Source organism: Tetrao urogallus (genome assembly GCF_951394365.1).
Source record: "Tetrao urogallus genome assembly, chromosome: Z".
Classification (NCBI taxonomy): Eukaryota; Metazoa; Chordata; class Aves; order Galliformes; family Phasianidae; genus Tetrao; species Tetrao urogallus.
Genome location: NC_136816.1, coordinates 37,576,782 through 37,604,626, shown reverse-complemented (window position 1 = coordinate 37,604,626; position 27,845 = coordinate 37,576,782). Strand labels below are relative to the sequence as shown.

The following is a 27,845-nucleotide window of genomic DNA, read 5'->3' as shown; positions in this document are numbered from 1 at the left end:
ATTTACAAAGATAACAATCATGACTCGCACATTAAAACAGAGTTCTCTTCCTGAGTTAATGCTTGTGCTACTGTATGAAGCTCTGACAAGCACCAAAGAAGGAATCAACAAATTTACAACTAGCCTTACCACTGTTTTTTTGTTTGTTTGTTTGTTTGTTTTCAGTAGTAGCTACCCAATTGAAAAACTATGTTAATTGTATTATGTTGCTAATGTTAAGGGAAGTTATGGAATGCAGAGCTGCTGTTTTTCTAAAGTAGCATTCTTGAGGAGAAGGAAAACCTAAACGAGTCATTAAGGGACACATATGGGCTTACAACTACAAAGGGTCCTTCTCCTCTTCTCACAGTAAGCAATACCGAACAGGTCTTCTGAACATCACCTCATAATCTGAGGTTAATATAAAGTTGACTTCCAGAAATTCCAGTCTAACACCATTAGGTTGTATCACAAACAAGTAAAAGAAAGCCATCCTTCCTTCTCCCAGCTCCTCAGTGAGTGCTGCAGAGATTTTATCAAGCACTGCCCTTTGCAGGTTGGTGTGTTTTTAGATTATCTTGTTTGATTCTTTTATGTCAGTTTCAGCCTTCCTGCTAGGTGGAATACATATGAAGAACTAACAAAAATGAGTCAGAATTGCTTGCAGTGTCAACGACTGACATGGAAATTAACTCAACCAAGAGAAAGGGCATGACTGCCAGATAACCAGAAAATCCCTCAAACTTCATCTGCTAGCTACAGAGATTTAAGCCTTAGGAACAATAAGAGAAACTAAAAAACAAAAGATGTCAAAGTGCTGAAATTATGCAGTTTACTCATCAACATTAGTTGATTTCATTCCATCAAGGTATACAATAAACTTTCATCTCACAGTTAGAAGATGCAAGAGTAATGAAAGGAATTGATGAAAAGAACTCCATCAACTAGACAGGATCAACATAACTATGCATTAAGTACATTGAAACAAATTATTGTTATTTCTGGGGAAGGATGTCTACAAAAAGATTATGTCTGTGCAGACTAAAAACACCTTTTACTTAAAAACAAAAACAAACAAACAAACCAAACAAACAAAAACCCTGTCAAATACAAACCCTGTCAAATACAAAATACTTTTGTATTTTAATGGAAAAGGAAACAGTATTTCAGCTGTTATGTCCTTGAAAGAAGAGTAAAATTAATCATGGTATCATAGTTCGGGATGCTCTTTTTGGTGCCCTAAAACATAGCAACGATGAGGGAAAATAGGGAATAAGATAGCACAAATTTAAGGACCCTAACATGGATTTGAATGATTAAAGTAAAAAGGTATTGAACATATTAAGTGAAACACAATGAATTCCAATTACTTGCTACTGGCAATCTTTCTCTAGATATTTTTTCCTCATACTTTTCAAGACTTTGTTTATACAGTTTATCTGAGGTCTGTCTAAAGCACAGAAGCTTAAATTTTACTGATTGTTGTATATAATGAGCATATACTACAGAAGAGTTTCTTGAATTGAACAGAGCTCTTCAAATAAGATTTTATTAGTGACAGCACTCAGCATGTTGAGACTTAGCCTCAACACAAGCTTAAAAAAACAAAATACACGTCTATGGGGGCCTCTAGTGGGTTCCACAATTTGAAAGAGGAGGATGATCAATAAGATATCTTTCAGGCATTTCAAATAAACTGTGCCCGATTATGCATTCATGTTCATGAATTCTTATTTGAATAATCTAGTTTTAGTTTGTATAAGAGCTCCTCAACATGATTAAAAGGACAACCACTGGACTCAGCATAATTAATGCTGAGTCATAAGTACCTATGAGGAAGAAATAAAAACAATAATGTGCCAAATATGGTTCACTTTATATTACAAAATTTAAAGATTTCTTCAAATATTCATTTGACGTAGTTTTATGAAAAGGCTTTCCTGTACCACTAGACTCATGAGGCATGCTTTGATGAATGCAAAATGTCAAGAGTATGCTTGCAAAATGAAGAAACAGAAAGAGCACTCATTTTTTGGTTACATTTTCAACCACATCTTTCATTTTTATTCTTTTCTTGAGGTAAATGGGTAGGCTCCTGGATGATTCACTTACTTAACTTCAAAAAGTAACTACTACCAAAGATAATCAGAGATATTACGCAGGAAAAAGAACTCTGGGGTGAACTATTCATTCCACTTCACTATGCAGTTAACCAAATCACTGGTCTGGGCTGCTGTTGCTTAAAAATACCCACAAACAATGAGTAAGTACTGCAGATTTGAGACATAAAAAAATGGGTGTTTCTCTAGCCAGGCTTTCTTCCTACCAGAAGCAACTGCCCTGTGCACCTCACCCTGTCAGTACATCCAAATTAACTGCATTATGGAGTTGTAATGATGCTTCTGTGATTGCACTAACCATACGGAAGTCATATTCCTTAATAATACACATCACATACTGACACTGTCAAGACAGATGAGATGGAGGAAAATACTGCTCAACTGAGTCAGTCTCTTTCCACTTAAGCAAGGTAGGTCATGCAACTAAGATGCATTGTTTCAAGAGTCACTACACTTTTACTGCCCATCAACTACACACAAATATACTTCAGATTAGCAGCCTGCAATTAGAAAAGTCAGAAACGAGGGAAAGAAGTGCTGCTTCTGTAATAAAGTAAGACTGACATCTATTCCATCACAAAAATGAATTCTTCCTTTTTTAGAGAATTGAAATAGTGACAGTAGGAGGTTAAAAACCAAGTGCATTAGAAAGAGAAGGTAAGGAAGAAAAAAATAGGAGTATGATGAGCAAAGGCATTAGTACTTACTTACAACTATTCACAACCTTACAATTTCCAAAATTAGGACTCTAAAGAAGTTACTGAAAGTGGAATTAGCAGTTCAGTTAGGTGTCCTCTTCCTGAATATAGACTTAGGAATTAAAAATAAAGACATCAAAGGACTGTCCCTGGGCCCAGAAACAGTACAATTAGCAATCCATTAAAAAAAAAGAAAAAAGAAAAAAAAAAAGCTTTAAAATGCCATTAGACCTGCTTTGTCAGAGAATTGAAATTTTCCTTCTAAATATTTAAAAGAACTGATACCAGAAAAGGCAACATTTATTTCACCAGATTAAAGAAACGTTACGGCAGTTGACTTGATTCTTCAGAGAAGCCATACATCTCTTAAAAACTGGCATTTACGTAGTCAATATTAGAAGTATTTCATATGCAAAGTTCTTTAGAAATTCCCTTCCTTACAAGTTGAACTGTAGTTAAATCACTGCTGTTTCATAACCAAAATTTGAAATTTCATTAAAGTGATCAAACCAAAATCTCTTTGCCAAAATAAAATAAAAAAAAATTAAAACCCTTGACAGTGTGTGAAATTCCAATTCAGAGTATAGAGAACATTATAAATTACTGGACAGGCAAAAATTTATACTTTCAATCCTTTCAAAATGAGGATATAAGTGTATGTCATCTTTTACCAGGAAAAAAACAATTATTTTTCTATTCTGGTTTTGGAGATAAATTAATAGTGTTGACCTCTATAAAACAGAAGGAAAAAAAGGAAGTCTTAAATCAGTTATGAAAGAAATGAGACCTGGCAGCAAAAACTGAGTTGTTACTTCAGCTTTCTGATTTAGCCCAGAGAAATAGTTTGTTCTTTTAACAAGTGGAAAGCATATTTAACTACCTGTAATATCTGAGAAACTACTGAATAATGTACATTAAAAATAACCCCAGATAATGGGAAGATATTGATTAACTGACATTTTCTAGAATATATTATTGCTGCATATGAGGTATGAGGCCAAGCAAGAAATCCAGAGAAGTGATCTATATTCAACAACATACCAAAAGCAAGACAGAAAAAGGAAGGGGAAAAAAAAGAAAAAAGAAAAAAAGAGAGTTGAGCGTAAGGTAGAAATATATCATCTTTATGCCCTTCTGACTGTTAAAGCTTTTAGCTTCAGGCACTTCTCCAAATTAAGACAGAACATCCTCAGGGCTGGCCAAACTTACCAGCTGCTAATGGGTCTGGTGGATACTACTCCACTTTTTCTTCTTCATCAAAGCTCACATCTCCATGCATGTTAATGTGAATAATGCATGAGACTGGAGGTAACTGCTGAGATCCACAGGTTGGCAGTAGGCTACATATAGCCAAAAATTGCAACTCATTATCTAAACCAGTTCTTGTATTTGCAGAGCAGGTACCTCTGCTTGCTTGCGTGGTGGCAGTGGGTCTCTGTGTCACAAATACATTAGTTCAGTATTGACTTCCGCGGCCATATATGTTCTGAAGAAAGCTAATACCAGTATGATTAACACTTTGATACAATGATTTTACAAACAGAAGAAATGGTTTTCTCTTACACAGAGAAAAAAAGAGAAAAGACCATAACCTTATTCAAATTCATTCACTCGATTTTAGATAGTTTTTTTTTTTTTTTTTTTTTTTTTATATTGACAAATAACATTAATATTAATTTAACTGCAGCGGAATCCAGTTCAAGATGCCTGTGTAGGTATGCAGCTCAATTTCACTTACTGGCAGCTATGTTACTGAAACTAAATTCAGTAAGCAAATAAAATGAATTAATGCACTGCTATAGAACATTTAGATGAAATGATCCAAATTTAACAAGCATATTTCTGATAGGATTGATATTCTTGTAGCCACACAAGTGAAAGAGACAGGGATCAAAGCCAGGATCCCTACAGACAGCTGACGTACAGAGGCAGGGGAAGATTTTACAGTTCATAGTTATCCAGGGTGGCATGCACTAGGCATAATATTATCACTTTCCATTCATGACTCTGCACTATAATTCTCATATGGGGTTATTCTGAAACAGTTTATTGTGAGAGTTCTGCTGCAAGTGGAGTGAGAGATGCAGTGGATTGGGCTCCACAACGGAGCCACAGTACAGAATGCTGGAAAGAAGAGAGAAATAACTTCATCTTTTCTACTTACTGGTCTTCAGCACCAGCATCTGCTTAGCAAGATGTTGCATAAAGAACATGAAATAACAGACACACACAAAACAGCAAGCAAGCTTGCATCAAAACAGAAAAAAAAAAGAACTTTTTAAAGGGTCTGAGCCTCTCCCTTATTCTGTTATTAGCTGTGAAGAGAAAAAAAAAACTATGAAGTGCAGAGGAAAACGCTTCGCTGAGTTATTGATTTTATTTATAAACTGTAACTATGCTGGAACCCATAAGATATCATAACAGTCAAGATTTACCCTCGTTTCTCTCATTACATTCAGCTGCTCACGCATGATTAGGAGATGGGAGATGAATGGATATTTCTGTATTTTGGGTGCAATAGGTTTCTGCTTAGGCACATTTTTAACCAGCTTTCAGAGTGTCAATGAGCTCCTCTAAGTCTCTAAGACAAAATTACTCCACAGTAAAAGCATGCATTACATTTTTGCTCATCATAAAGGGATAGTTACTGCCCCTTCCTTACAATTATTTAAAAGAGATATTTTGTACTTTGGTCAACACCATCAACTGCAGATCTGGTAATATGGCATTGTTTGCTTCCACAGCCATTTGGAATATTTATTTTCAGCAAGCCTTCTATTAACATCTCCAGAACTCTGCAGCTGCGATAACCCTGACTCCACAAAGTCAGGATGTTTGGAAATGCCACCAAATCAGGAAGTCTGTATTCAAATGCCATCTCAGCTTCACAAAACTGGATAAAATGAACTTACGCCAAATAATGACCCCACTTGATTACCTCCACAATTTGCACTGCTGAAGAAAATGAAGACTATCCTGAGAAACATCTCAAGTTTCAGAAAGACCGAAAGTTTAAAGGAAATATGGCAACCAGGTAAAAGAAGCATTGCAGTTCTTACATATTATCCTTCTCTTACACTCTTCAGCAAAATACAGTTGCTCAATATCTGATAAGTAGAATACCAAAGGTGAAAAAAATTTAAAAAAAAAAGCCTTGACATGATGAAAGTGGTCTATCAAATTGCAAAAAAAATATATATTGAGGGGGAAAAAAAAGCTTATTTGGTACCTTGCCGAGAAATAACTATATCATGTTCAAAGAATAATGATTTAATGACACTAACTGAACACTGAAGTTACTAAGCAAATCTATATTCAGGAATTAACCATTATAAGTAGGTTCTTGTCAAGTCAGCCTATATCTCAACTGTGTTTCTCCCATCATAACAACGTATGTGGTTCTAACAAGCCCTCTCCAAGACATATTTATTTAAATTTCTTCTCATTGTGACAGTTCCATATGAGAAATCCAATTGTCATTTCTTTCCCAAGATAAAAGAAATTATACAATCTCATTCTCATGTAGTTTCAACCACTAAAGCAGCACAGAAAAACAATCTGCATTAAAACATGTGTTGAATAGACACAATTTGACTGCATTTTATGTTGATAAAGATTCTGTAGACAGTGTCTGTTTTGATGTACACAGAGGTTTATATCATCGAGCTGGGATGCATTCATAAAAGGTTCTTTTCTACTACATACCATGGTTAGTAGATGACAAATTAAAAAAATACATGAAACCTACTGAGATACATCCTCGTGTGTATTAAAAAGTAATTATTTGAATAAGACTAACTTAAAAGATGAAAAATTAAAAATATTGTTGCATTTTTCTCATTTGCCAGAAGGGTAAAAACACCACCCACACTGCTGATTCATATGGTCTCATCAGACAGCAGTACACAGGAAGCTCTACAGGAAGACCACAAAAGATGACAGGCATCGAAAAGGGACAGATAGTCAGAAGCATAACAGTAAGTATGCACTGGAATCAGGAAACAACAGAGAAAGACAGCTTTTGAGCTACAGCTTCTCTGATTAAAATTAGAACCCCAAAACATAAATTTACAACATATTTTCCAAAATAGTGAAAAAATTATTAAATTTTTCACAGGAGAGAGTTGCTGTATAAAATATTTTGCGATGCAGTGAGTGACTACCCTGCCACAGCAAGTGCAGCCAGTGCAAGTCACTGTTTATCATACAAGAATGACACGAGCTACAAGGCTGCGCTGCCATGCCCCTCTCTGATTAGGACAATTTTATTTATAAGTATTGTCTTGCTGAAGAACTTCTTGCTTGAAATGAGGCTGTTCAGAATGAACCTTATAACAAAGTTGCACAGTTTTTCCTGGTCAGTGGCACTACTATTGATTAAATCCAAAAAATTCCAAGTCTCAGTTTGGAAAAATGCCAACAGATGCTTAGATTCCTTTCCAAGAGCTGACTTGGGTCACAAGCAGCAAAAGAACTATAAGCAAACAGGTACCATTACACAGATTCTGAAAGAACAGCGTTCTGTGAACTAACGGGCCTACACATATAGACCTGCTCCCTCTGAATCGCAGACAGCCCCAAGAAACTTCTTGTCGGTAACTGAGAAACTACCTGCATAGTCAGTGTTCTCCTCCAGGGAAATCCCCTCACTGCTGTCACTGTGTAGTCTCCTTTGCAACCTCTGAGAAGATCTGTCCATTCACAATTTCCTCAGACTTCTCCTAAATATCCCAAACATCCCCTTTGACCAGGCTTGAGTCGGGTAAGCAATTACAATTTTCTTTATAACATCCATTTTATAATTCTGCATGTCACAGTATACACATGTGCTAGTCAAACACTCTACATGTCTTTTAGTGATGTCTCAGTCTAACACTGACAGCACCACTGTTAGCATCAAAGCATCACTTAACTTCTTTTATTCAGTGGAATCTTTTTTCCATAGGATTATACAGTAACAAGCGGTTGAAAAAACTCCTGCTTTTTCACAAAAGAGAATAAATATTGAAGTTATTTTCTCACTCAAATTGTTAGCAAATATCTAAATTAAAAAAACCATGAAATATATTTTTTTAAAGTCACTACGCTTCCTACTGTTCTATCCTCTTCTTTTTATTTGCAGGTGACTGATGGAAAGAAAACGTATAATATCTAGTATGTTTTTGCACTGTTTCAAGTGGCTTTAGTTTCAATCCTTTATTTTTATGTCTCTAATTGTTAAAAGGTCAAGGCAGTATTGAAAAGCTCCAGAATGACTAAGAAAGTAAAAGAAAGGAAAGGAGGAAATAACTAAAGGAAATCCAGAAAGTTTAATTTTATGGGAATTAAGTAATTAAAGCTTCAGAGCAAACCACTTCATCTTTAATAGAGTGGAAATAAATTTTGAGTGAAAGCAGCTTTAACATGTTCAAGAAAAGGAAGAAAAGGCAACAGGCAACACTCCAAGAACTTAGAATTGCACAATATACTTCCTATTTGATTGGAACATGCGCTCTAAGGAATAAACATAGCTTTCAGACATTGGTATAATGAATTATTTTGGCATGAGTTTTATTCTCAAATGGTATTTCAATATATGCTGCTATGGTTCAAGTCACAGGAATGCAATTTTTCATTTTAATTCACACATTCAATAAAGCACTAAAATAAAAAAAACAACTCTCCCATATAAACTATTTTTTTTTCTGTACCTGGAAAAGTGGACTGCTAGCTGGTACTACCCTTGCTTTGATACTCAGTTTAGAAGCAATACTGCAGTATGAGAACACCCCTAAAAATTCTTACATAAGGCACAAATACTGCTTCTGCTCAAATTGCCAGAATTGTCTGAGAGATTACTCAGTTTATACTGCAGGTATAAATGCTACTGATTACCTCTTCAGTACTCAGCAGATTTCTGCCTTAAATGATCCTTGAAAGAGCCCTGAGTAACTGGTGGTACCATGTTTCTCCAATTTCAAGTACCTAGAACAAGCAGTAAAAAATAAACTATTGGGCTACTTCAAAAATAGTCATAATTGAAAAAACAAGCAGTAATAGAAAGGTGAACATAAAAATCTAATTTTTACCTCATTCTAAAGCAATTCTCAAATACAGTGACACAGTATGTCCTTAAAAATGGTACAGTTTGAAGAACAAGTCTGCATTCAGATTTTCCAAGGTCAAGCTGATACTTTTCTTCTACAACATATCTAGTATAATCTCAACAGATACAGATTAGATGAGAAAAACTTGACTAAACGTTAAATGCCAAGCCAGTGTTTTTTATCATTTTTGGGTAAATTGAAAAATAAATAAATAAATAAATAAATAAATAAATAAATAGCCAAGAAGTAGAACTACTAACCCCAAATGCCACAATAGGATTTATGAGGCTTACACAAGCATTATGTCAACACTTTTTACTCTGCAGTGCATCATCCCTACTGCTCCTCCACCCAGCATATGGTTGTAGGAAGTCCAGAAAGGAAGCCAAAACCTTTCTCATGCTAAAGTGACAAACTTTTTTTCATCCAGCCTGTAAAACTGGCAACATTCGGTTTAGGGTTAATAGCGGGACAAAGTCTGGAAACCAGATGCAAAGAATGTCTTCATTTATCAAGCACACTCATTTATGTGCTCGTATGGCCAGCAATAGAGCATAAGCTCTCAAACTAGCAGCTACAGCTAGATAAAAAAAAAAATAGAAGAGGGCATCTTCAAACAGACTACTCAGGACAGAACCTACAATTTGAAAAGTATAAAATAATGCTTCAAATCAGCAAAATATATACATACAATTATTACTGTATCTTGAAAATGGTTTAGAAAGGTTAATTAAACAACAAACCAAATGCTAACTCTGCCCATAAGTCACACAAATTAAAATGAAACATTCTGAAACAACCTTAATTAGCATAAAAACCCTCTGTGAAAACAGTTTTTTCCATAGTATCGCTTGTTCCAGCGAGGGCACACACTCCATCGCTCTCCTGCATGATAGAGACTAAAGAAACTGAAAGCCACATAAAAGCTGAACAAGGATTAAAAGCTGTTCACAAAAGAGGCTTGCTCACACAAAATGATTTTCCTACTTATCCAAAATCTTAAGCCCACCATACTGTTAAGCAACCTACAGTCATGATCTGTACACATTTTTACAGAAGCTGAAATTATTAAACAGTAGCTCTGAGTTTTGTTTCTGAAAAGAAAACTGAAAAAAATAAATAAATAAATAAAAGAAGATACAGATAACGCCATGCTTCAGTTTTCTTTTGGCAGCCTCGTTTTCCAGAAGAAAAAAATCAACGGACTCCTGCCTCATGACTCACATTTATGTAATCACCTGCAGTGAATACAAAGTCTAGGAGCCAAACAGTGTGGGACCGTGTGTTGAGAACAGGTAGACACGCAACTGAGGTAACAAAGCGTGCAGACTTCATACCTACGCAACTGAGGTAACAAAGTGTGCAGACTTCATGCCTATTTCAATCAGGGAGAAAAAAGTGCAGATGAACTTCCAGAAAAAGGAATACAAACACAAAATCTCAAAATTCAAAACAAATGAAATTTTAAAAAAAGTGTTTTCTTAAATCTCTTGTTAACACTAGCTCAACCCTCAGCCAAAGCTGAATTTTACTATAAAACTTTCTTTATCTTGGACATCGTCATTTGTAATACATAAAAAATTGAAAGACTGCCAAAATCTACAAAAAAAAAAAAAAAAAAAAAAAAAAAAAAAAAAAAAGGAGGGGGGAAGGCATTTTTCTGAAGATTCCTCAGTTCATTGTTGTAAATCCTATTTCAAGCAACCTTGAAATGAACAATGAAGGCAATAAATTTCAAGGATTTTTATTATTTCTACATAATATAAACAGAAAACAACTGAACGAGTCACAGTTCTCCAGAAAAGTTGATCAGAGGAAGGATACATTTTCAAAAAGTTAGAGAGGAATCTGTAAGCATTACTAACGCTTGTTCTCCACAGTAGCAGAAAGAGCAAAAAGGTGAACCTGGAAGGATAAGACATGGACATCACACACGACACCAGTGCTTTTGTGAAAAGAAGAGAAGATCCAGGGAACTACTGTCGCCTCTGTGCCTGGCAAGCTCATAGAGCAGATTCTCCTGAAGGCCATACTTAGGCACATGGAAAACAAAGATGAGGTGACTGATTGAAATCAACATGGTTTCACCAAGGGCAAGTCATGACTAACTAACTTGGTGGCCTTTCATGATGAAGTTACAGTGTCAGGACTTATGCAAAGAACAGTGTACTGCACAACATCTTGGTCACCAAATTGGAGAAAAATGGAATTGATGGATGGACCATTCACTGGACAAGGAATTGGTTGAATGGTCACACCCAGAGATGTAGTCAACTGCTCAATGTCCAAGTGGAGATCAGTGATGATGGTTGTTCCTCAGAGATTGGTGCTGGGACCTGTGCTATTTAACATATTTGTAGGTGACGTGGACAGTGGGATCAAGTATGCCCTCATCAAGAGGACAGATTTAGACTAGATAATAGGAAGAAATTCTTTACTGTGGGCGTTGTGAGACACTGGAACAGACTGCACAGAGAGAATGTAAATGCCCCCACCCTGGAGATGTTCAAGGCCAGGCTGCAGAGGGCTCTAAGCAAGCTGGTCTAGTGGGAGGTGTCCCTGTCTATAGCAACGGGGGTTGGAACTAGACAATCTTAGAAGTCTTCTCCAAATCAAACCATTCTACGATTCTATGATTCTTTTTTTTTCTGGTAACCTGCTTGAAGGCCTCTGCTTTAGGTTGGAGATGTAAAATAACAGTTTGTGCCAATAGTACATTCCAGGTGTCTCCTCCTGCCTGAAGGACCACCTTGTTACTTGTGTTCCAATACAATAAGCACTTCATTTCAATATAGCAAAAACATAATTTCTGCTTTTCTTAAACAATACCAAACCACTGGCCAAAGGCCAGAAATCACAAAGAGTACATGTGCCTCATCTGAGGGCCAATATACCTCAAACTTCTCATTCTGCTTAGGATTGAATCTTTCACATTATTCATATATCAGGCAGAGCACATGAGGGAGGCCACTTTCTGTAGCCTATTTTTTGATAAAATATCATTTTCACTGAAGAGGTCTAGTGCATTTAACATCCCCATGTGTTTACGCAATATAAGAATGTATGAAATCATTGATTTCAATGATTTCATCATTCATGATCATTCAATCAATGACTCCAAATCTATTCTTGTCCCCACTTTTGTATGTTTGCTCCAGTAGATCTGTCTGTCCCAGAAGAAACAAGTTAGCAAGATAAACATGGCTTGAAGATGATGTCCGTGATGATGTCACTTGAAACACATTTCCTATACTTGCATATTTTCACTGTAAAGCATTCTCCAAATCCAAAAGCCATAAATACTGAAACAACTCCAGCAGCAGACTCACTTGTAGGAAACATAACAGCAATTGTCCAGATCTATAATAAAAATTGTTATATTTTCAGTCTGTTGAACAACCTTTTTTGTAGTCTGTTTTGTTACTGTTCCTCATATCACTTATGTTGTTATGACTATTTAAGAAGTTTCACGGGAACTTATGGACATGGGATTCAAGCCAGATTTCCTGCCTGTTAATCACTACAGAGTGACATTTTCCTGAAAAAGTCTGCTGAACAAAAAAGCAACTAATCTTTTGGTAGTTACATTGAAAGGTGTAGCAGTGGTATTAAGTTTTCAATACAGTAACAGTTTGTGCTGGTCTTTTGTTTGTTTGGTTGTTGTTTTTTTTTTTTTTTTGCTGCAGTATTTATTTTGTGCAACTTCCGTAACAACAGCAAAGAAAAAATTGAAAGCCATCCACACACACCCTCCCACCTTTAGGAATATTAGACATGTTTTGTTGTATTGCTTATTTTAAGCTAGAAATGAAGAAATTGAGACTATGCTATCTGAAACAAAGTCTTCTGAGACACTGTTAAGAAATCCGAGAATTTAAAAGATTAAAATTGCTGATTTTCTTACTTCATTATTTGAGACATATGATAGAAGCATAGATATACGCTTCAGTTTACTGTCAAAACAGATTATTAAAAAAATCAGTGTACATTTTAATGTCAAGAAATGTGTACTCAAATGTTTGTAACTGCACATGACTTAATACAGTACACTCAGTTCTGCAAAGACAGGCAATTTTGAAATTTGCTTATGAATACTTTCATTAAAAACTAATGCTTTTCTATTTTTCGTAAACTACTCTGAAACTGAAGAGGCAGAAGATAACTTCACAACTTGTAGTTAAAATAAGAAACAACAGAAACACAGTAACATTTACCTAAACAGAAAACAATCTATAAGACACCATTTCCTAACAAACTCCTAACAGGAGAGATCACCATCACCTATGATCTTTAAACTCCGTAGATCCCATATAGTGCAGACTAACATCTGTTCTGTGACAGGACACTTCACTTCTAATACCATTAGTTACATTTTACAACTGCCTTCACCTTTTCTGGTAACAAATCATTCAAAGAGTCCAGATTACTACAGTGTGGGACAATGCATTTCAGTCCCTCTAGCTGTATCTGAGATGATAAAGCCAACAGCACTTTCTAAGAATTAAACTGCTAGACTTAAAACTTGTTTCTTTCTACACTAAATTAAAATAATCCCAAGTGCTTACTTAGCCGTCCTTTTTTTGGTATTAAGATAGATTTAAAGACTTCAAAATTCCACAAGCATACATTCAAAACAGCTCAACTTCAGCAATTCTTAGTTAGAGGAAATAGAATTCTTACACTAAGAGGAGAGCATTTCTACTGTAGCCCCAATCTACAGTAGCTTCCCAGAATGTGAGGAATTGGATATAAGAGGCACTTTACCTTCATTTCTTTAGGACCAGCTGCATCAGTATCAACAAGTTGTAGTTTCCTATACTAAACAAGAACTAGAGTGCTAAAAATATGCTGTTACTCAAGCTTTGAGATATTCTCTCCAGAGATAGGATTTCCTGATATGATATTCAAATTAATAGGAAGTACTCTTCCTGTGTTTTCTAGACTGCTAGACTAATGGGTTTGTTTTCAGTGGACTTTAAAAAAAAAAAAAAAAGGGAAAAAAAATCGAAAAAAAGGAGCAGATTACCTAACTGATTGGTGGTCACTACTTTATAGTAACACAGTGTACAAAGTATATGCGCATCATCTACTCTAGCCTAGCATCACATAGTAGCAAGTTTCATTTCTCTTGTATTTCCAGAAGGAATTTTTAAAGAAACTCCTCAAGACCATGTCATTTGGTGACTTTTACTTTACATCTAAACCTATTCAAAACTGATAGAAATGCCTGTGAAGGAGCTAAGCACAAAGATGGATTTTCAATTAAGGGGAAGTCATTTATATGCAGAAAGTGAACAACTTTAATTAGACAGATTTGGACACGTGTAGAACATGTACAGCTACGGAAATACTCACTCCAACCATACAGAACACTCTATATAAACTGAACACTCTAAATTGGAACATTAAGTATAGAACACATACTCTGAAGTCTTTTGTTTTTCCTTATTTTCTACTAACCTATGATTAGGACTACCAGACACACAGCAAAGTGACAACCAACATCAATTTTTTAAAGAAAAAAATACCTGTGTTCACAGTGAACAAACTTTTCAAGTCAGAATACTAGGAAAGTAGGCATACTGCATACAGCAAAAGCATGCACTCAACAAGTTATAATTCACACTAAAATGCAGTTTTCTTTTTAATACTAGTTACTCATTTGATTTTGGTTTCTGAAAGATGAGGGAAAGCCAGACAGCTGCAGCACACAGTCAAACTAGGAAGTTCAACAGCCTGTTTCACTATTTTGGACAATTTTCTACAATGTGCTCAAAACACTAACTCCTATTAAAGACAGTTAACAATATGGATTTTGGCAGACTGGATTCTTCTAGTTTTCCACTGCATAACTCCACACCCTTTCAACATTCTGGGGTTAATTCAACATTCTGTCACCAATAAAAAGGATAACCAGACACGACTGGCAGATGCAAATGGAGAAACTAAGCTTTTTTTTTTTTTTTACCTGATAATGAGTTTTAACTGTCCTATTTCTAAACTTGCTGCCTTGATACGTATAGAGCAGTTAAATTATAATAATTAAACTTCATGTACATAGACAAAAGATTTTTGTATTAACACAAATATATTTATATTTCATCATGTATTCCCTGTTCAACAGCAGCTGGATATGAAGCAGTGTAATCCATGTATTCAAGTAAATATTAAACATTTAACTCTCCTTCATGGAATGCTTTAGATATTTTACGTATCTTTCTTTTAAAATGCAAATATTAAATTAAAAAAAAAAAAAAAGATTAAAAAGAAGTCAAGCTAGTCAAAGATAAACCTTACATTTCAAATGCAGTTTGTCCTTTTAAATTTCAATAGTATCATCAGTATCCAAAGAATCTGTTTTAAGATCTCGTGTAAAATTTTTTTTGAAAATATGCCCAAAGCCAGTTATCTCCATCTATTTTTCCACGTGTCATATTAATGGCACTTAATTAGTCATGTTAGTCATATTAATTAGGCAGTACTGGTGCGGACCAGAGAAATTAACTGTGCTCTGGCCACAGCATGCACTGGAAGGAAAAGAAGTGATAAACTCTAAAGAAACACCACTGAAACTCTTCCTGTAGTGAACCCCCCAAAACATCTTTTTAAGAGTGGCTCTCATGGAGCCAGCAGCTACTCTGTGTTGTCAGAACAGCACACAGAATGGACAACTAAAGATAAGACTGAAGGATGACCCCTTTTTCATAACTTTGAGTATAATTTGTATGTGACATGCAGTTTTTGAAGACTTTCACTATATTCACAGAAATAAAGAGGAAAAACTTGAGCTATGGAAATAAACAAAAATCTCACCTTATTATGTTCATACTTGTATGGAATTTTGAGAGTATCCATGGCTCTGATCATGGCCTGCATTGCTGTAAATATATTCTGGTACACCAGTTTTGTAAAGCCTCTTTTGTCTTCATCAGAATAACCTGATCCATGAATGATTCTCATCTGCTTGATAAACGTGCTTTTGCCACTCTCTCCTGTACCTGTAAGAAAAGTAAAAATGATATACTTTAGTTACAGGACTCTAACATGACTTTTCAACACAAAGCTGACACCTTATTCAGTACAGGGTGAACAGGGTGAAGCGCTGCTTCTACAGTATCTACAAAGACCAGCTGAATACCAAACAGCAGTATCAGAAACGAGGAAACTATACTAAAACTTGAATTTGGAAGATATGATAAAATAGGGTGACTTACCAACTAAACTGGTAACTAAAACAAAACTTCATATAAATATAGTGATCTATTATTTAAAAACATACAAGTTTCAGCTTTTCAAGAAATAGTTTAAAAAATAACTAACTTCGGATAATTACTATGAGATTTGTTATCACAAAAATTCAGAAAGTTACAAAAAAAATTATCGTGTTTAGCCAACTTGCAGGACACTACGATAAACAGCAGTGTAAAAGTAACCGATAAGTTAATTTTAAAATAATAATAATAAAAATAATGTACTACAGTAAGCACTGTCCTGCAAACTTCAAACTCAGAAATATATGAAATTGACCTTAATTAAAATTTGGCTCATATTCATACAGAGAAATTCATAAATTTCTCAGATTTTTTTTTTTTTTTTTTTTTTTTTTTTTTTTTTTTTTAATTTCAGACAAAGCACAAGTGAACATTCCTTAGTATTTGTCTACTTGAAGTTAAGATCTCTTTGTTGGAAATTTCATGCAGGATATCGCACTCTTTTTTTCCCCTTTCAATGAGCTCATCCTCCAAGATTAGAAGAGCTAATCTAAATTATGTTTGCTTAAAAGGAGGAGCTGAAATTTAAAATTAACAGTTGCACAGCCATATGAACCTTACAGTCACTGAGATAGCCAGCCCAGATACTCAGAAACCCAACACATTCACCAGGCTGCATTGCTTTTCAGCCTTCCAGCTTGGGTTTCATTTTAATCATTTCTCTAAAGGTTTCGTGTCTCATACTACAATATTCGCATCCCACGACAAAGGCAATCTGATACATTACATGATATTTTAAGTGTCTTACCAGAGAACTGTGTTTCATGGCAGTGTAACGCACAACTAAACATGATGCTGCACTGGCAACCCTTAAGTATGCATGCACACTGCATGACTTCAAAGCTCTAAACACATGCATTATTGTGAAACCTTCAGCACCACTACTCTTAACCACAAAACAAACCTCTACCCCAAGTGTTCCTTATACACACATTCCCAAGCTGCAAGCAGAGTGCTATATCCTGACCTATTTTACACCCACCGCGGAGACAAGTGACTGTCACTGTAAAGAAAAAGCACACGCTCTGAAATTGAAAAGTGAGATCAAGCCTGCTAATACACACAGCCTTTACTAGCACTCAAGATAACACTGTGGTCAATACAGTTTAGGACAACTGGGAGAGTCCTTGGGAGACAGTCTTGAAGGGCAAGGAGTCCAGCAGGGTTAGATATTGCTCAAGAGGAAATTTTAAAGGTATGGGAACAGGCCATCCCCATATGCAGTAAGAAAAGTCAGTTGGGAAGAATGGCCCGGCTGAGGGGGGAGCTTTTGCTCAGACTCCGAGAAAAAATAAAAAGAGAGCTTATAACACTGGAATGTATAAGGATGTTGCTAGGATAAGCAGAGAGAAAATTAGAAAGGTAAAAGCCCAGCAAGAAGTTCATATCATCACCAGACTTTGTGTAACTTTATCTTATAAAAGACATCAAAACTGTTTTTACAAACACATACAGAGTAAGAGAAGGATAATCTCCATTCTTCATTGGATGTGGTAGGGAACTTTACCTCTGAAGGTGAGATGGACATACTCAATGCCTTTTTTACATCTGTCTTTAATAGTCACATAAGTTTTCTTCAGGATACTCTACCCCCTGAGCTGGAAGACCAGCATGGGAAGCAGAATAAACCCTCCATAATTCAGAAGGAAACAGCAACCTGTTGTTTTTCCTGGACTGCCACAAGTCCATGAGGCTGGATGGAATCCACCCAAATGTATTGAGCGAGCTGGTGGGGGCGATTGCTAAGCTATTTTCCATCATTTATCAGCAGTCCTGGTGAGCTGGGGAAGTTCCAGACAACTGAAGACTTGCTAATGTGACAACCATTTACAAGAAGGGTTGGAAGGAAGATCTGGAGATCTGTCAGCCTGACTTCGGTATTGAGCAAAGTTATGGAGCAGATCATCCAGAGGAAGATCACATGGCACGTACAGGATAATGGGATGAGGCCTAACCAGCATGGACTCATGCAAGGCAGCTACTGCTTGACCAACCTCATCTCCTTCTATGACCAGATGATCCACCTGAGGAGAAAGGCTGGGGATGTAGTTTACCTAGACTTCAGCAAAGCCTCTGGCACTCTCTACTCCAGTATTCTCCTGGAGGAGCTGGCAGTCCATTGCTTGGAAAAGTACACATTTTGCTGGTACATTTTGCTTTACAGTGAAAAAACTGGCTGCATGGCCAGGCACAGTGAGTGGTGGTGAATGGAATTAAACGCAGTTAGTGATCAGTCATGAGTGGTATTCCCCAGGGATCATTACTGTCCTCTTCAATACTTCACTGATGACCTGGATGAGGGCATTGAGTGCACCCTCAGTAAGTTTGCAGATGACATCAAGTCGGTAGAAACTGTTGATCTGCCTGAGGGATCTGACAGGCTGGATAGCTGGGCTGAGGCCAGTGGGATGAAGTTCAACAAGACCAAGTGCTGAGTACTGTACTTTGGCCACAAACCCAAGCAATACTACAAGCCTAGGGCAGAGCAGCTGAAAAGCTGCAGTAAGGAAAAAGATCTGGGGATATTAGTCAACTGCCAGCTGAATGTGAGTCACCAAAAGGCCAATGGCATTCTGGCTTGTGTAAGAAATAGTGCAGTTAGCAGGACTAAGGACGTGACTGACTGTCCCTCTGTATCATCACTTGCACTGGTGAGGCCGCACCTCAAGTTCTGTGTTCAGTTTTTGGCCCCTCACTACAAGAAGACACTGAGGGCCCAGAGTACATCCAAAGAAGGGCAAAAAAGCCAGTGAGGGTCTGGAGAACAAATCTTATGAGGAGCAGCTAAGGAAACTTGGATTGTGTAGTATGAAGGAGGCTCAGGAGAGACCTGATCGCTCTCTACAAATACCTGAAAGGAAGCTGTGGTGAGGTGGGGGGGACGGGTGGTTCAGTCTCTTCTCTGAAGTAACTAGAGATAGGACATGAGGGAATAGCCTCAAGTTGCATGAAGGGAGGTTCAGACTGGGTATTAGGAAAAATTTCAGAAAGAGTGGTGAGGTACTGAACCAGACTGCACAGGGAGGTGATTAAATCACCTTAGAGGTGATTTAATCCTTGGAGGTGTCTAAAAAAAATTTGTAGATGTGGCACACAGGCACATGGTTTAGCAGGCATAGTAGCAAAGTCAGACCTCATGATCTCAGAGGTCTTATCCAACCTTAGTAATTCTAAGAGTCCAGCAACAAAGGCTCTGACCATCTTCAGGGGACTGCATAGCCCTGGCAGAACTCTCCCCATGCAAGCTGGTAAATTACAGATGACTGAAAACTGAGAGGAATGAGAAGTCAGAGGGTCATCCTAAGGGACCTCAAAAAGCCAGAGAAATGGGCTGACAGGAGCTCCACAAAGTTCAATGAGGAAAAGCATGTGAAGTCATGAAGCATGCAGACAGGAGCAAGCCCAGACACACAAACATGCTGAAGCCACCCAGCTGGAAAGCAGCTTTGTAGAAAAGACTATGGGGAGCCAGTTTGAAAACAAGCAAACACTGTACCCTTGTCCATAAAGAAGCTATGAGTATTCTTGACTGTATTACTCAGGATAACAGCAGCAGGTTGGAGGATGTGATCCTTTTCCTCTTTTCAGCATGTGAGGCCACAGCTGGAGTACTACATTCGGCTCTGGGCCCCCCAGTCAGAGACATGTGACATACTGGAAGGGGTCCAACCTAGGGCAACCAGGAAGACAAAGAGACCAGAGCATCCCTCTTATGAAGAGAAACTGAGAGAGTTGGACCTGTTAAGCCTCGGAGAAGCAATCTTATCATTCTCCTAAGTTGGTCTCCCTCTGAATATAAACTTCATTTAAGTACTGGGAAGCTGCAATAATGTCTCCCTAAAGCATTCTCTTTTCCAGGCTGAATCAATCATAGAATCACAAGGTTGGAAAGGACCTACAAGATCACCTAGTCCAACAAGCCCAATTCCCTCAACCTTTCTTCATAGAAGAGGTGCTCCAACCCTGTGATCACATCTGTGGCCTCACTGTGATCCTGCTCCAACAGCTCCACATCTTTCTTGTGCTGGGGGTCCCAGGCCTGGACATAGTAGTATTTCAGATGAGACGTCACAGAAGCATAGCAGAGCAGGACAGCAGGACATTCTAATCCCTTGTTTTGCTGGCCACTTCTGTGTTGGTGCAGCCCAGGATACACCTTCACTTTCCAGATTGCAAGTGGACGCTGCCAGCTTACATCAACCTTCTCATCCAACAGAATGCACAGGCTACACTCTGAAGACATTACTTTTTCTATTCTTCTGACACATATACATAGGAACACGACTCTGTTTCATAAGTGACATAAAATGCCATATCATACATTCTAAAATATTTTGGTACAATTTTCTAGCTTTTCTGAGAAACGTCATACTTTTAATATAAAAGTCTGTTTGACTTAAACCTATAAAGCACAGAATTGTAAGTGATATGCCCTTCCACCATAATGAACTCTTACACAAATTCTGCCCTAATGGATAAGAAAACCACTTGCATCAAGCATTTCTGAATCAACAGAATACAAAGGCAGCTGTCATTTTCGGTCCAGACACTTCCCTGTAGGAGCACCCAGATTCCTTTCAAATCCTCAAATGCAAGTTCAGCACTGAGATAGGAAGAAAATGCTTCCATTACTACTGCCTTAAGAGACGAAGTATCTTATTCTTATAATTATTTATCAGGAGTGCAGTATCGCACGCAAACAGGAAGAAAAAATGTTGATAAAGCCATCCGCAGCACATTGTGGAAGACAGTATTTCAGATTATTCACAACTTAAAACATCTACCAAAAAACCTAGGTCAGATGCAACCTATCCTTTTATGTGGTTGTTCAGTTGTGTGGTATTGTACTAAGTTTGTCAGCTGAACACCAGAAATACACTACCCTTGGAGACCTAAAGATTCATAGGTGTGTATATATTTTATATATTTCATACATGTATATGTATGAGAAAAATATTTATTATGTGTAGTATATAAACACACACAGCCACAAAACAGACTTGCTCTGGTTTATATCTTCTATCTATGTCAATATATAAACACATTCACAAGTGTGAATTCTTTTTCAATAAAAAAATAGGCAAACCACTATCCATATGAAAATAAAAATCTGTTTTTTTGAGGATAGTTAAAAAAAATACCTTCAACTTTGTCCTTCTTCAGGTCAGTGCTCAAATTGTCCTGTGACCTCCAACAAACTAATCTTTTGATTAAGTAACAATGAGAACATTTCTAGTGCTCAACTGCACAGCATGTTGCATACGCAGGGGCAACAGGTGGAAAGGAGCCCTGCTGAAATAGGAAATCATGGAAAATTTCTTGCAGAGAATACACTGAAATAGGATTAAAGCATAAATGATAGAAAACAATAAAAATTACAGGAATTTCTCGAAAGTGAAGACATTCGTTTTCAATACACAGGAACTGACAAAAACTTGATAGTTTCTTTTACATGGTCATAATCAAGGACAAGAAAGTTGTCTTTCATTCTTTTAAGATTGTCGTTGACAAGAAAAGCACACAAAGAAATGTCAGGTACAGCTTTCTTTTAAAAAAGAGTTGAGTCAAGTCTTTCTGTAAAGCAGTCCTATTTATATGAAAACTGCTTAATAGTGATAAAACATCATTTATTTTATGTCTACAGAGATTTGCTCAGACATTTCACTCAAGCCAAAATAACTGGGGAAAAAAATAAGCAAGACAACCACCAGGGAAACAGGGAAAAATCGGGATTAATGAATTACCAGAGTTAGTTAAGCAAAAACTGCAATCACTACAGCATTATTCCTGGTGAAGAGAGGGTATCACTGTTACAGCACTGTAGTCAAATCTAGATTTTAATTTTTTAATATATTTTTAGTCTTTTAAAATCTCATTATCTATACAACGAGAAGATCAAAGAAGTGTCTGATTATACATGAACTGTGTTTTCTACAGCTTCATCTATTACAGAGCAAGTTGAGAACACATGCCTAAAATCTTACTTTTTGCTATACAAAACAACACAGATAATAGGCTAATTATCTCCATGACACACTGCATCTCTGTACCATAAAACAAAGTCTTTTCAGTTGGTCTGTTTTGCTTGGTGAAAAACAGAAAACTTAAAAGTGGTTTCAAAAAAGACACATATGCCTAGATAATGTGCCTTACTGCTTCTGCTGTCTACCGTCACCTGAGCTGATACAGTTCTAGATGAAATAAGGAGACAGAAAAGATAAATGGCAACAAAGAAGAACACCAGAATAGCACAAAGTGGAAAAACTACACTGAGGTCAATTTCCTGCTGATGCTATTGCACATTTAAACTAATCAAGGCTTGGATCAATTCTCTGAAGCTAGTCTTAAAAACAGCTGAAAGCCACACAACATATATGAAACTACAAAATGAGTAAGTAAGAAATCTTAAAAAAAAAAAAAAAAAAAAAAAAAAAAAAAAAAAAACCTGCATCCCTTAAAAAGGATAACCCTCCTCCCAAAACATGACTTAATATAACTCTTATGTGGCACTTTGCAGAGAAATCTATGGTGTGACTGGAAAAAAAAAAAAAAAAAACAAAAAAAAAACAAAAAAACACAAAAACAGAGTAAATATCTTAAACAGTTATGAATACCCACTCAAACACAGCAGAGAGGATTATCAAAACTTAGGAGCTGTGAAAGTTACAGCCTGGCAAATCTCTAAACACCTCCCAGAAGCTTTTTTCTTTGAACAATAATAGCAACAAGTACTATTGAATCATCAAGGATTCTTAAAACCAGAGATCTACCAGACTCTCAGCAGTATTTTATCCAAAAGCAAAACTAGGAAGGAAGTCAAGTCACTTAAATGCAGCAGTAACCCCTTACACACACACTGTGCACAAGTTACTATGACTGCTGTTTTTCCTAATGCATACTAAATGACAAAATGTTGAAAAACAGTGTTCTTTACCCTGCTAGACTTCCTGAAAAAACATACAGCACATTCAATTTTTAATAAGCGGCAATGCATCTCCCGGCAGAATGGCTTTAAAATTTACGTGGTGGCTGCCAAGGAGGAATCAGGAGAATAATTTAAAAATAACTCAAACTACAAGGGTAGACAGGCAAACTTTTCTTACATACGGGTACACAAAATATACATGTATACTTGTTTTCCCATTTCTCTGCATTGTAAGTTACATAAATCTGAAGTACAATATTTTGTGGGATCATATACAAGCGTGTTATTAAACTGAAACCACAACGATACCATTCTCAAAGCAAAATCCACCCTGGCATCCTGGCACCTATTAAGTGAACAAATGCTGCTAACCAAAAACTGATCCAGTTCATTCCTAAATTTGACCTTTAGTAGGGAAAAAAAAAAAAACATTTTATTGGTTGAAATGTTATATAAAAATTAGATAGGTCTAGAGGGGAGAAAAGAGATTCTTAATATGTAATAAAGTAAAAAGTCATTGAAACCTGCCACCTTGCTAGTCACCATGAAACGTTTACTAAGAGCCCACTGAATTCACTACACAAACACTCACAGAAGACTGTCTTTTACCTTAGGACTCCATGACAAAAATGAGCCCAGAGGAACTTGGGAAGTGCAGATTCTCAGGTGGGAATGGAACCACCATCCCAAGCAGTCTGGACCCACCATGGCACTTCTATCTGCTGACTAGTTTTCAAGTTGAGGTACTACTATAACTACACAGTCTCATCATATTTACTGAGAAGAAAACAAACTGTAGCAAGCTGTCTTCCAAATACAAAGAGAAGTGTAAAAATCAAACTCATCAGATATTAACTAGTAAAGTAGCATACTTACTGCTTAAGTAAATTCATTTCTTTAACTCCTTTGTGGAGTAAGAACTAAAACAATAACAGAGATGTGTGAAATTCAAGAAGAAAAATGTTTGACTTCAACTGTAAAGTTGTATTTCACTTGGAAGGGAGCTTTATGTCCTCTCTGCTACTACTAATTCAGCCAAAGAGAAAAAAAACAAATATTACTTCTTTTGTTTCTGTTCCAGTGGTGGAATGCAAAAGGATCACATTTCTGCTGAAACCAAGTAACGTCCTACATGAAAACACAAAAACCATGCAGAATCCAGGCTCTGAATGGGCCTGGCTCTCTAGGTGCCAAAATATCACAAAACTTAAGACGGACTGCAAGAGGTCACCCCTGGAGCTCCTCAGGGCAGCTGACCCATCCCATTGCCAGGACCAGGCTGTCGGGTTGCAGCTGAGCTCTGTGAAGCACCCTCCTAGCCTGCAAGCCCTGGAACTGAGCCACAGCCACACTCTTCTCAGCTGCTGAAGGAAGAGGGTGCTGAGCAAACAGAAGGCTGTGCCCAGCTGACACGGTGAAGTGTCACAGGTTCCTTGTGCTGAAGCTCTACTAACAGATGCATACTTCTGTGACAGCACAGACTCCAATGTCAAATGAGACTGTGACTGAAGACAATGCAGCTGTCTTCTAGCACTCCTGTCCAGCTGAGTTTGGCCCTTTTGTCCATTGCTAGAAAAAAAAATCACTCTACAACACACTGCATCTCCTTCATACCAGTACTCTTAAAAGATAATAAAGCATCACTCTATGCCTTCAACGATTTTATATATTTATAAATTAATTTTGAGAACTGACCATTTCCATCCTAGTTACAAAACGGATATAAAACTTGAAATAATTAAAATGAAAAGCTGTCCGGAGAAAAAAAAATAAAATTGCTATGAGAAAAATATTAAGATTCCTGAATATAAAAAATATTTCTATTTTCTACAAAATGAATAGTAGGACCACAGTATCTTTCTTCTGTGGCTATCAAACTCCTTGACTGATTCAATGCATTACATCTCACTAGAGACACTTGATCTTAGGAAGCAATTTCAGTTATGTTTCAGATACAAAAAAGAAACAGGCTAAGGCAAGAAAGTAGTTTCAAGGCAAGAATACAAAACCAAAGACAAGCTAAGTTCTCCTGATGTATCTTCCTGCAACAGCAGAACAAGGGTTTTTATGATAAAAAGAGTACAATTGACTACAAAGAGCTAAGCCAGAAGAGCAACTTGAGTGAATTTTGCAATTTGATACACTACAAGTTTAAACTAAAGCCCATTAATAAAAAAGCTGGGAGAGCTGTCATATTGCTCTACTGACACTGACAAAAACCTGGTATGTACTCATCCTTCTATTAGTTTGATCATAATCCACCACTTGCATACTCCATCTGGTTTCAAAAAAGAAAGCACATCATCATTTGGCTGCTCACTAAATTACCTACTTTGTATCATCTTAGTAATTTAGAAACACACAGTAAAGATGACTACCCATGTTCTCTGAAAGAAAACAAAATATTATTTTATGAATGACTCATGTACCAACAACAAAAAAGGCTGGCAAGATAAGTAAAGACTCTTTCCAAAGAAACAACTGACAGAATTTTACGAACACAGCTTAGAATGTGAAGAATCATACTGAATAACCATGTCAAATATCAACATCAATCCACAGTGAACTGGTTCAAAAATAGTCCTGAATATCTTAAATGTTTACAAAAAAAAAAAAAATACACAAATGTTACCCATTACAGAAGATCAGTAAAATTACCCCACATTATAAAAATTGTATATGTATCAGCTATCTTATACATAATTACCTCACTGGTAAATGACAGATGAAAACCTAATGAGCAGAGTGCTGCACTTGGGTCGGGGCAATCCCAGGTATTTATACAAACTGGGGTAAGATCTCCTTGAGAGCAGCCCAGCAGAGAAGGACCTGGGGTCCTGGTGGACAAGAAGATATGGACAGAATATGAGCCAGCAGTGTGCGCTTGCAGCCTGGAAGACTAGCAGTATTCTGGACTGCATTGAAAAAGGGTTGCCTGGCAGGGAGACGGAGGCTCTCCCTACTCTACTCAGCTCTTGTGAGGCCCCATCTGGAGTACTGTGTCCAGGCCTGGGGCCCCAGCCCAAGAAGAAAGATGCAGAGTTCTTGGAACAAGTCCAGAGGAGGGCCACTAAGATGATCAGAGAGCTGAAGCACCTCTCCTATGAAGAAAGGTTGAGGGAATAGGGCTCTTTTAGCTTGGAAAAGGCTCTGTGGAGACACATTTTGGTCTTCCAGTAGTTGAACATACAAACAGGAGGGTAAATGACCATTTACTTGGGTTGACAGTGATAGGACAAGGGGGAATGGTTTTAAATTGAGACAGGGGAGGCTTAGGTTAGATATTAGGAGAAAGTTTTTTCACACAGGGGGTGGTGACTCACTGGAACAGGTCGCCCAAGGAGGTTGTGGATGCCCCATCCCTGGAGGCATTCAAGGCCAGGCTGGATGTGGCTCTGGAAGCTGATCTACTGGTTGGCAATCCTGCACACAGGGGGGTTGAAACTACATGGTCACTGTGGTCCTTTTCAACCCAGGCCATTCTGTGATTCTATGACAGATATACTGTACTAATGAATTTCTATAGAGCAAAGCAAGAGCTTAATTCTCTTCCTTAAGAAAGGTTAAAAAAAACTTTCCACTATGTAGACAGCCCCAATGCTAAAGCATTTCTCTAAAGCAGAGAAATCCTCTTAAAAAATTTAATCTGGCTATGCTTGAGCAAATAATAAACTTTGTTTATCATTCAAGTATAGCCACCAAACACAAAGAAATAAAACTAATACCCATCCTTATTGTACCAGTGACACAATTCAACAGTCCAAGTAACTACTACAATAAAGGCTGAACAAGACAGTGAACTTCCAACAACTGTGAAGATAGAATTAAAATTTAAAATTCAGCTTATGTTCTTTAGCTTCTTAAATGAATACTAACTCAAGGTTTCTACTGAAACAGAACCTCTCAAACTCCCTTAAGAAGAAATCTAGTTGATCAAATTTAGCTTTGTGCCAGATAATCAAAACCACATCATGCAACCAGGCACAACCCATTACAGTAAGTCCGTGTCTTCCTCCCTCTACTTTTGATTCTGAAAAAGGGAAAAGAAAAAAAGAACACACATTTAAAAAAAAGAAAAAGAAAAAGAAAAAGTCATCCAAAAGAACTCCTCAGAACCTCTTATCTTTTCAAGCTATAAATTCTAGAGCTATCTTCTTGTGGCTTTCATACAATTTATAAGCAACGAAGTGAGAAAAGAATTGGCTGCCTTCTCAGAGGAAAAGCAACTCCTGAAGATTTTACACAGCTTTGTAAAAGGGTTCAAATAAGGACAGAACTCCACCCTGCATGACTTTCTTCTCCCTGGCTTTTGAAAGGATCCTTCTGAAAAACCTGAACTGAAACAACTCTCTACACTATGCTTATGCGTTCTGAAGAAAACAGATAACCATAGGAAGCTTCAACAAAATTTGCCCACACCTTTCCTTCACAAAGAAAAGTGCCAGAAACAAAATATTTTCCTTATCTTTCTCACTGCACTACCTGACAGCAGGGCTGCAAACCAGTCTGTTTAATGCTGCTATTCCTCGGAAAAAGTACAAACAAAACCAGAAGCAAAGACAAGCACCAATGGAAGAACAGGTATGATACATGTTTTTATTAACCTTGCCAAATGAAGAGCAAAACCTGCCTCTACGAATTCACGTCTAATCACTTTCTAGTGTGTTTTGACATCCACAACTGGGGTTAGAATACAGCCTTGGACAGCAGAGTCCCTCAAGCATCCTCTAAGACACAAAAGTATCAGAGCTGATCAACAGAAAACC

The 27,845-nt window shown here is 37.1% G+C and overlaps 1 protein-coding gene across 1 annotated transcript in view; it reads right to left on the bottom strand.

Annotated features, from left to right (window-relative positions):
- The window catches only part of LOC306956820 (guanine nucleotide-binding protein G(q) subunit alpha), a gene marked incomplete at both ends in the record, with an annotated part of 104,349 nt that overhangs the window by 46,179 nt on the left and 30,325 nt on the right, over window positions 1-27,845 (bottom strand). The window contains one exon of the mRNA XM_079548133.1: window positions 15,697-15,881. Within this exon, the coding sequence (XP_079404259.1) occupies window positions 15,697-15,881 (185 nt within the window). The remainder of the gene's footprint in view (window positions 1-15,696; window positions 15,882-27,845) is intronic.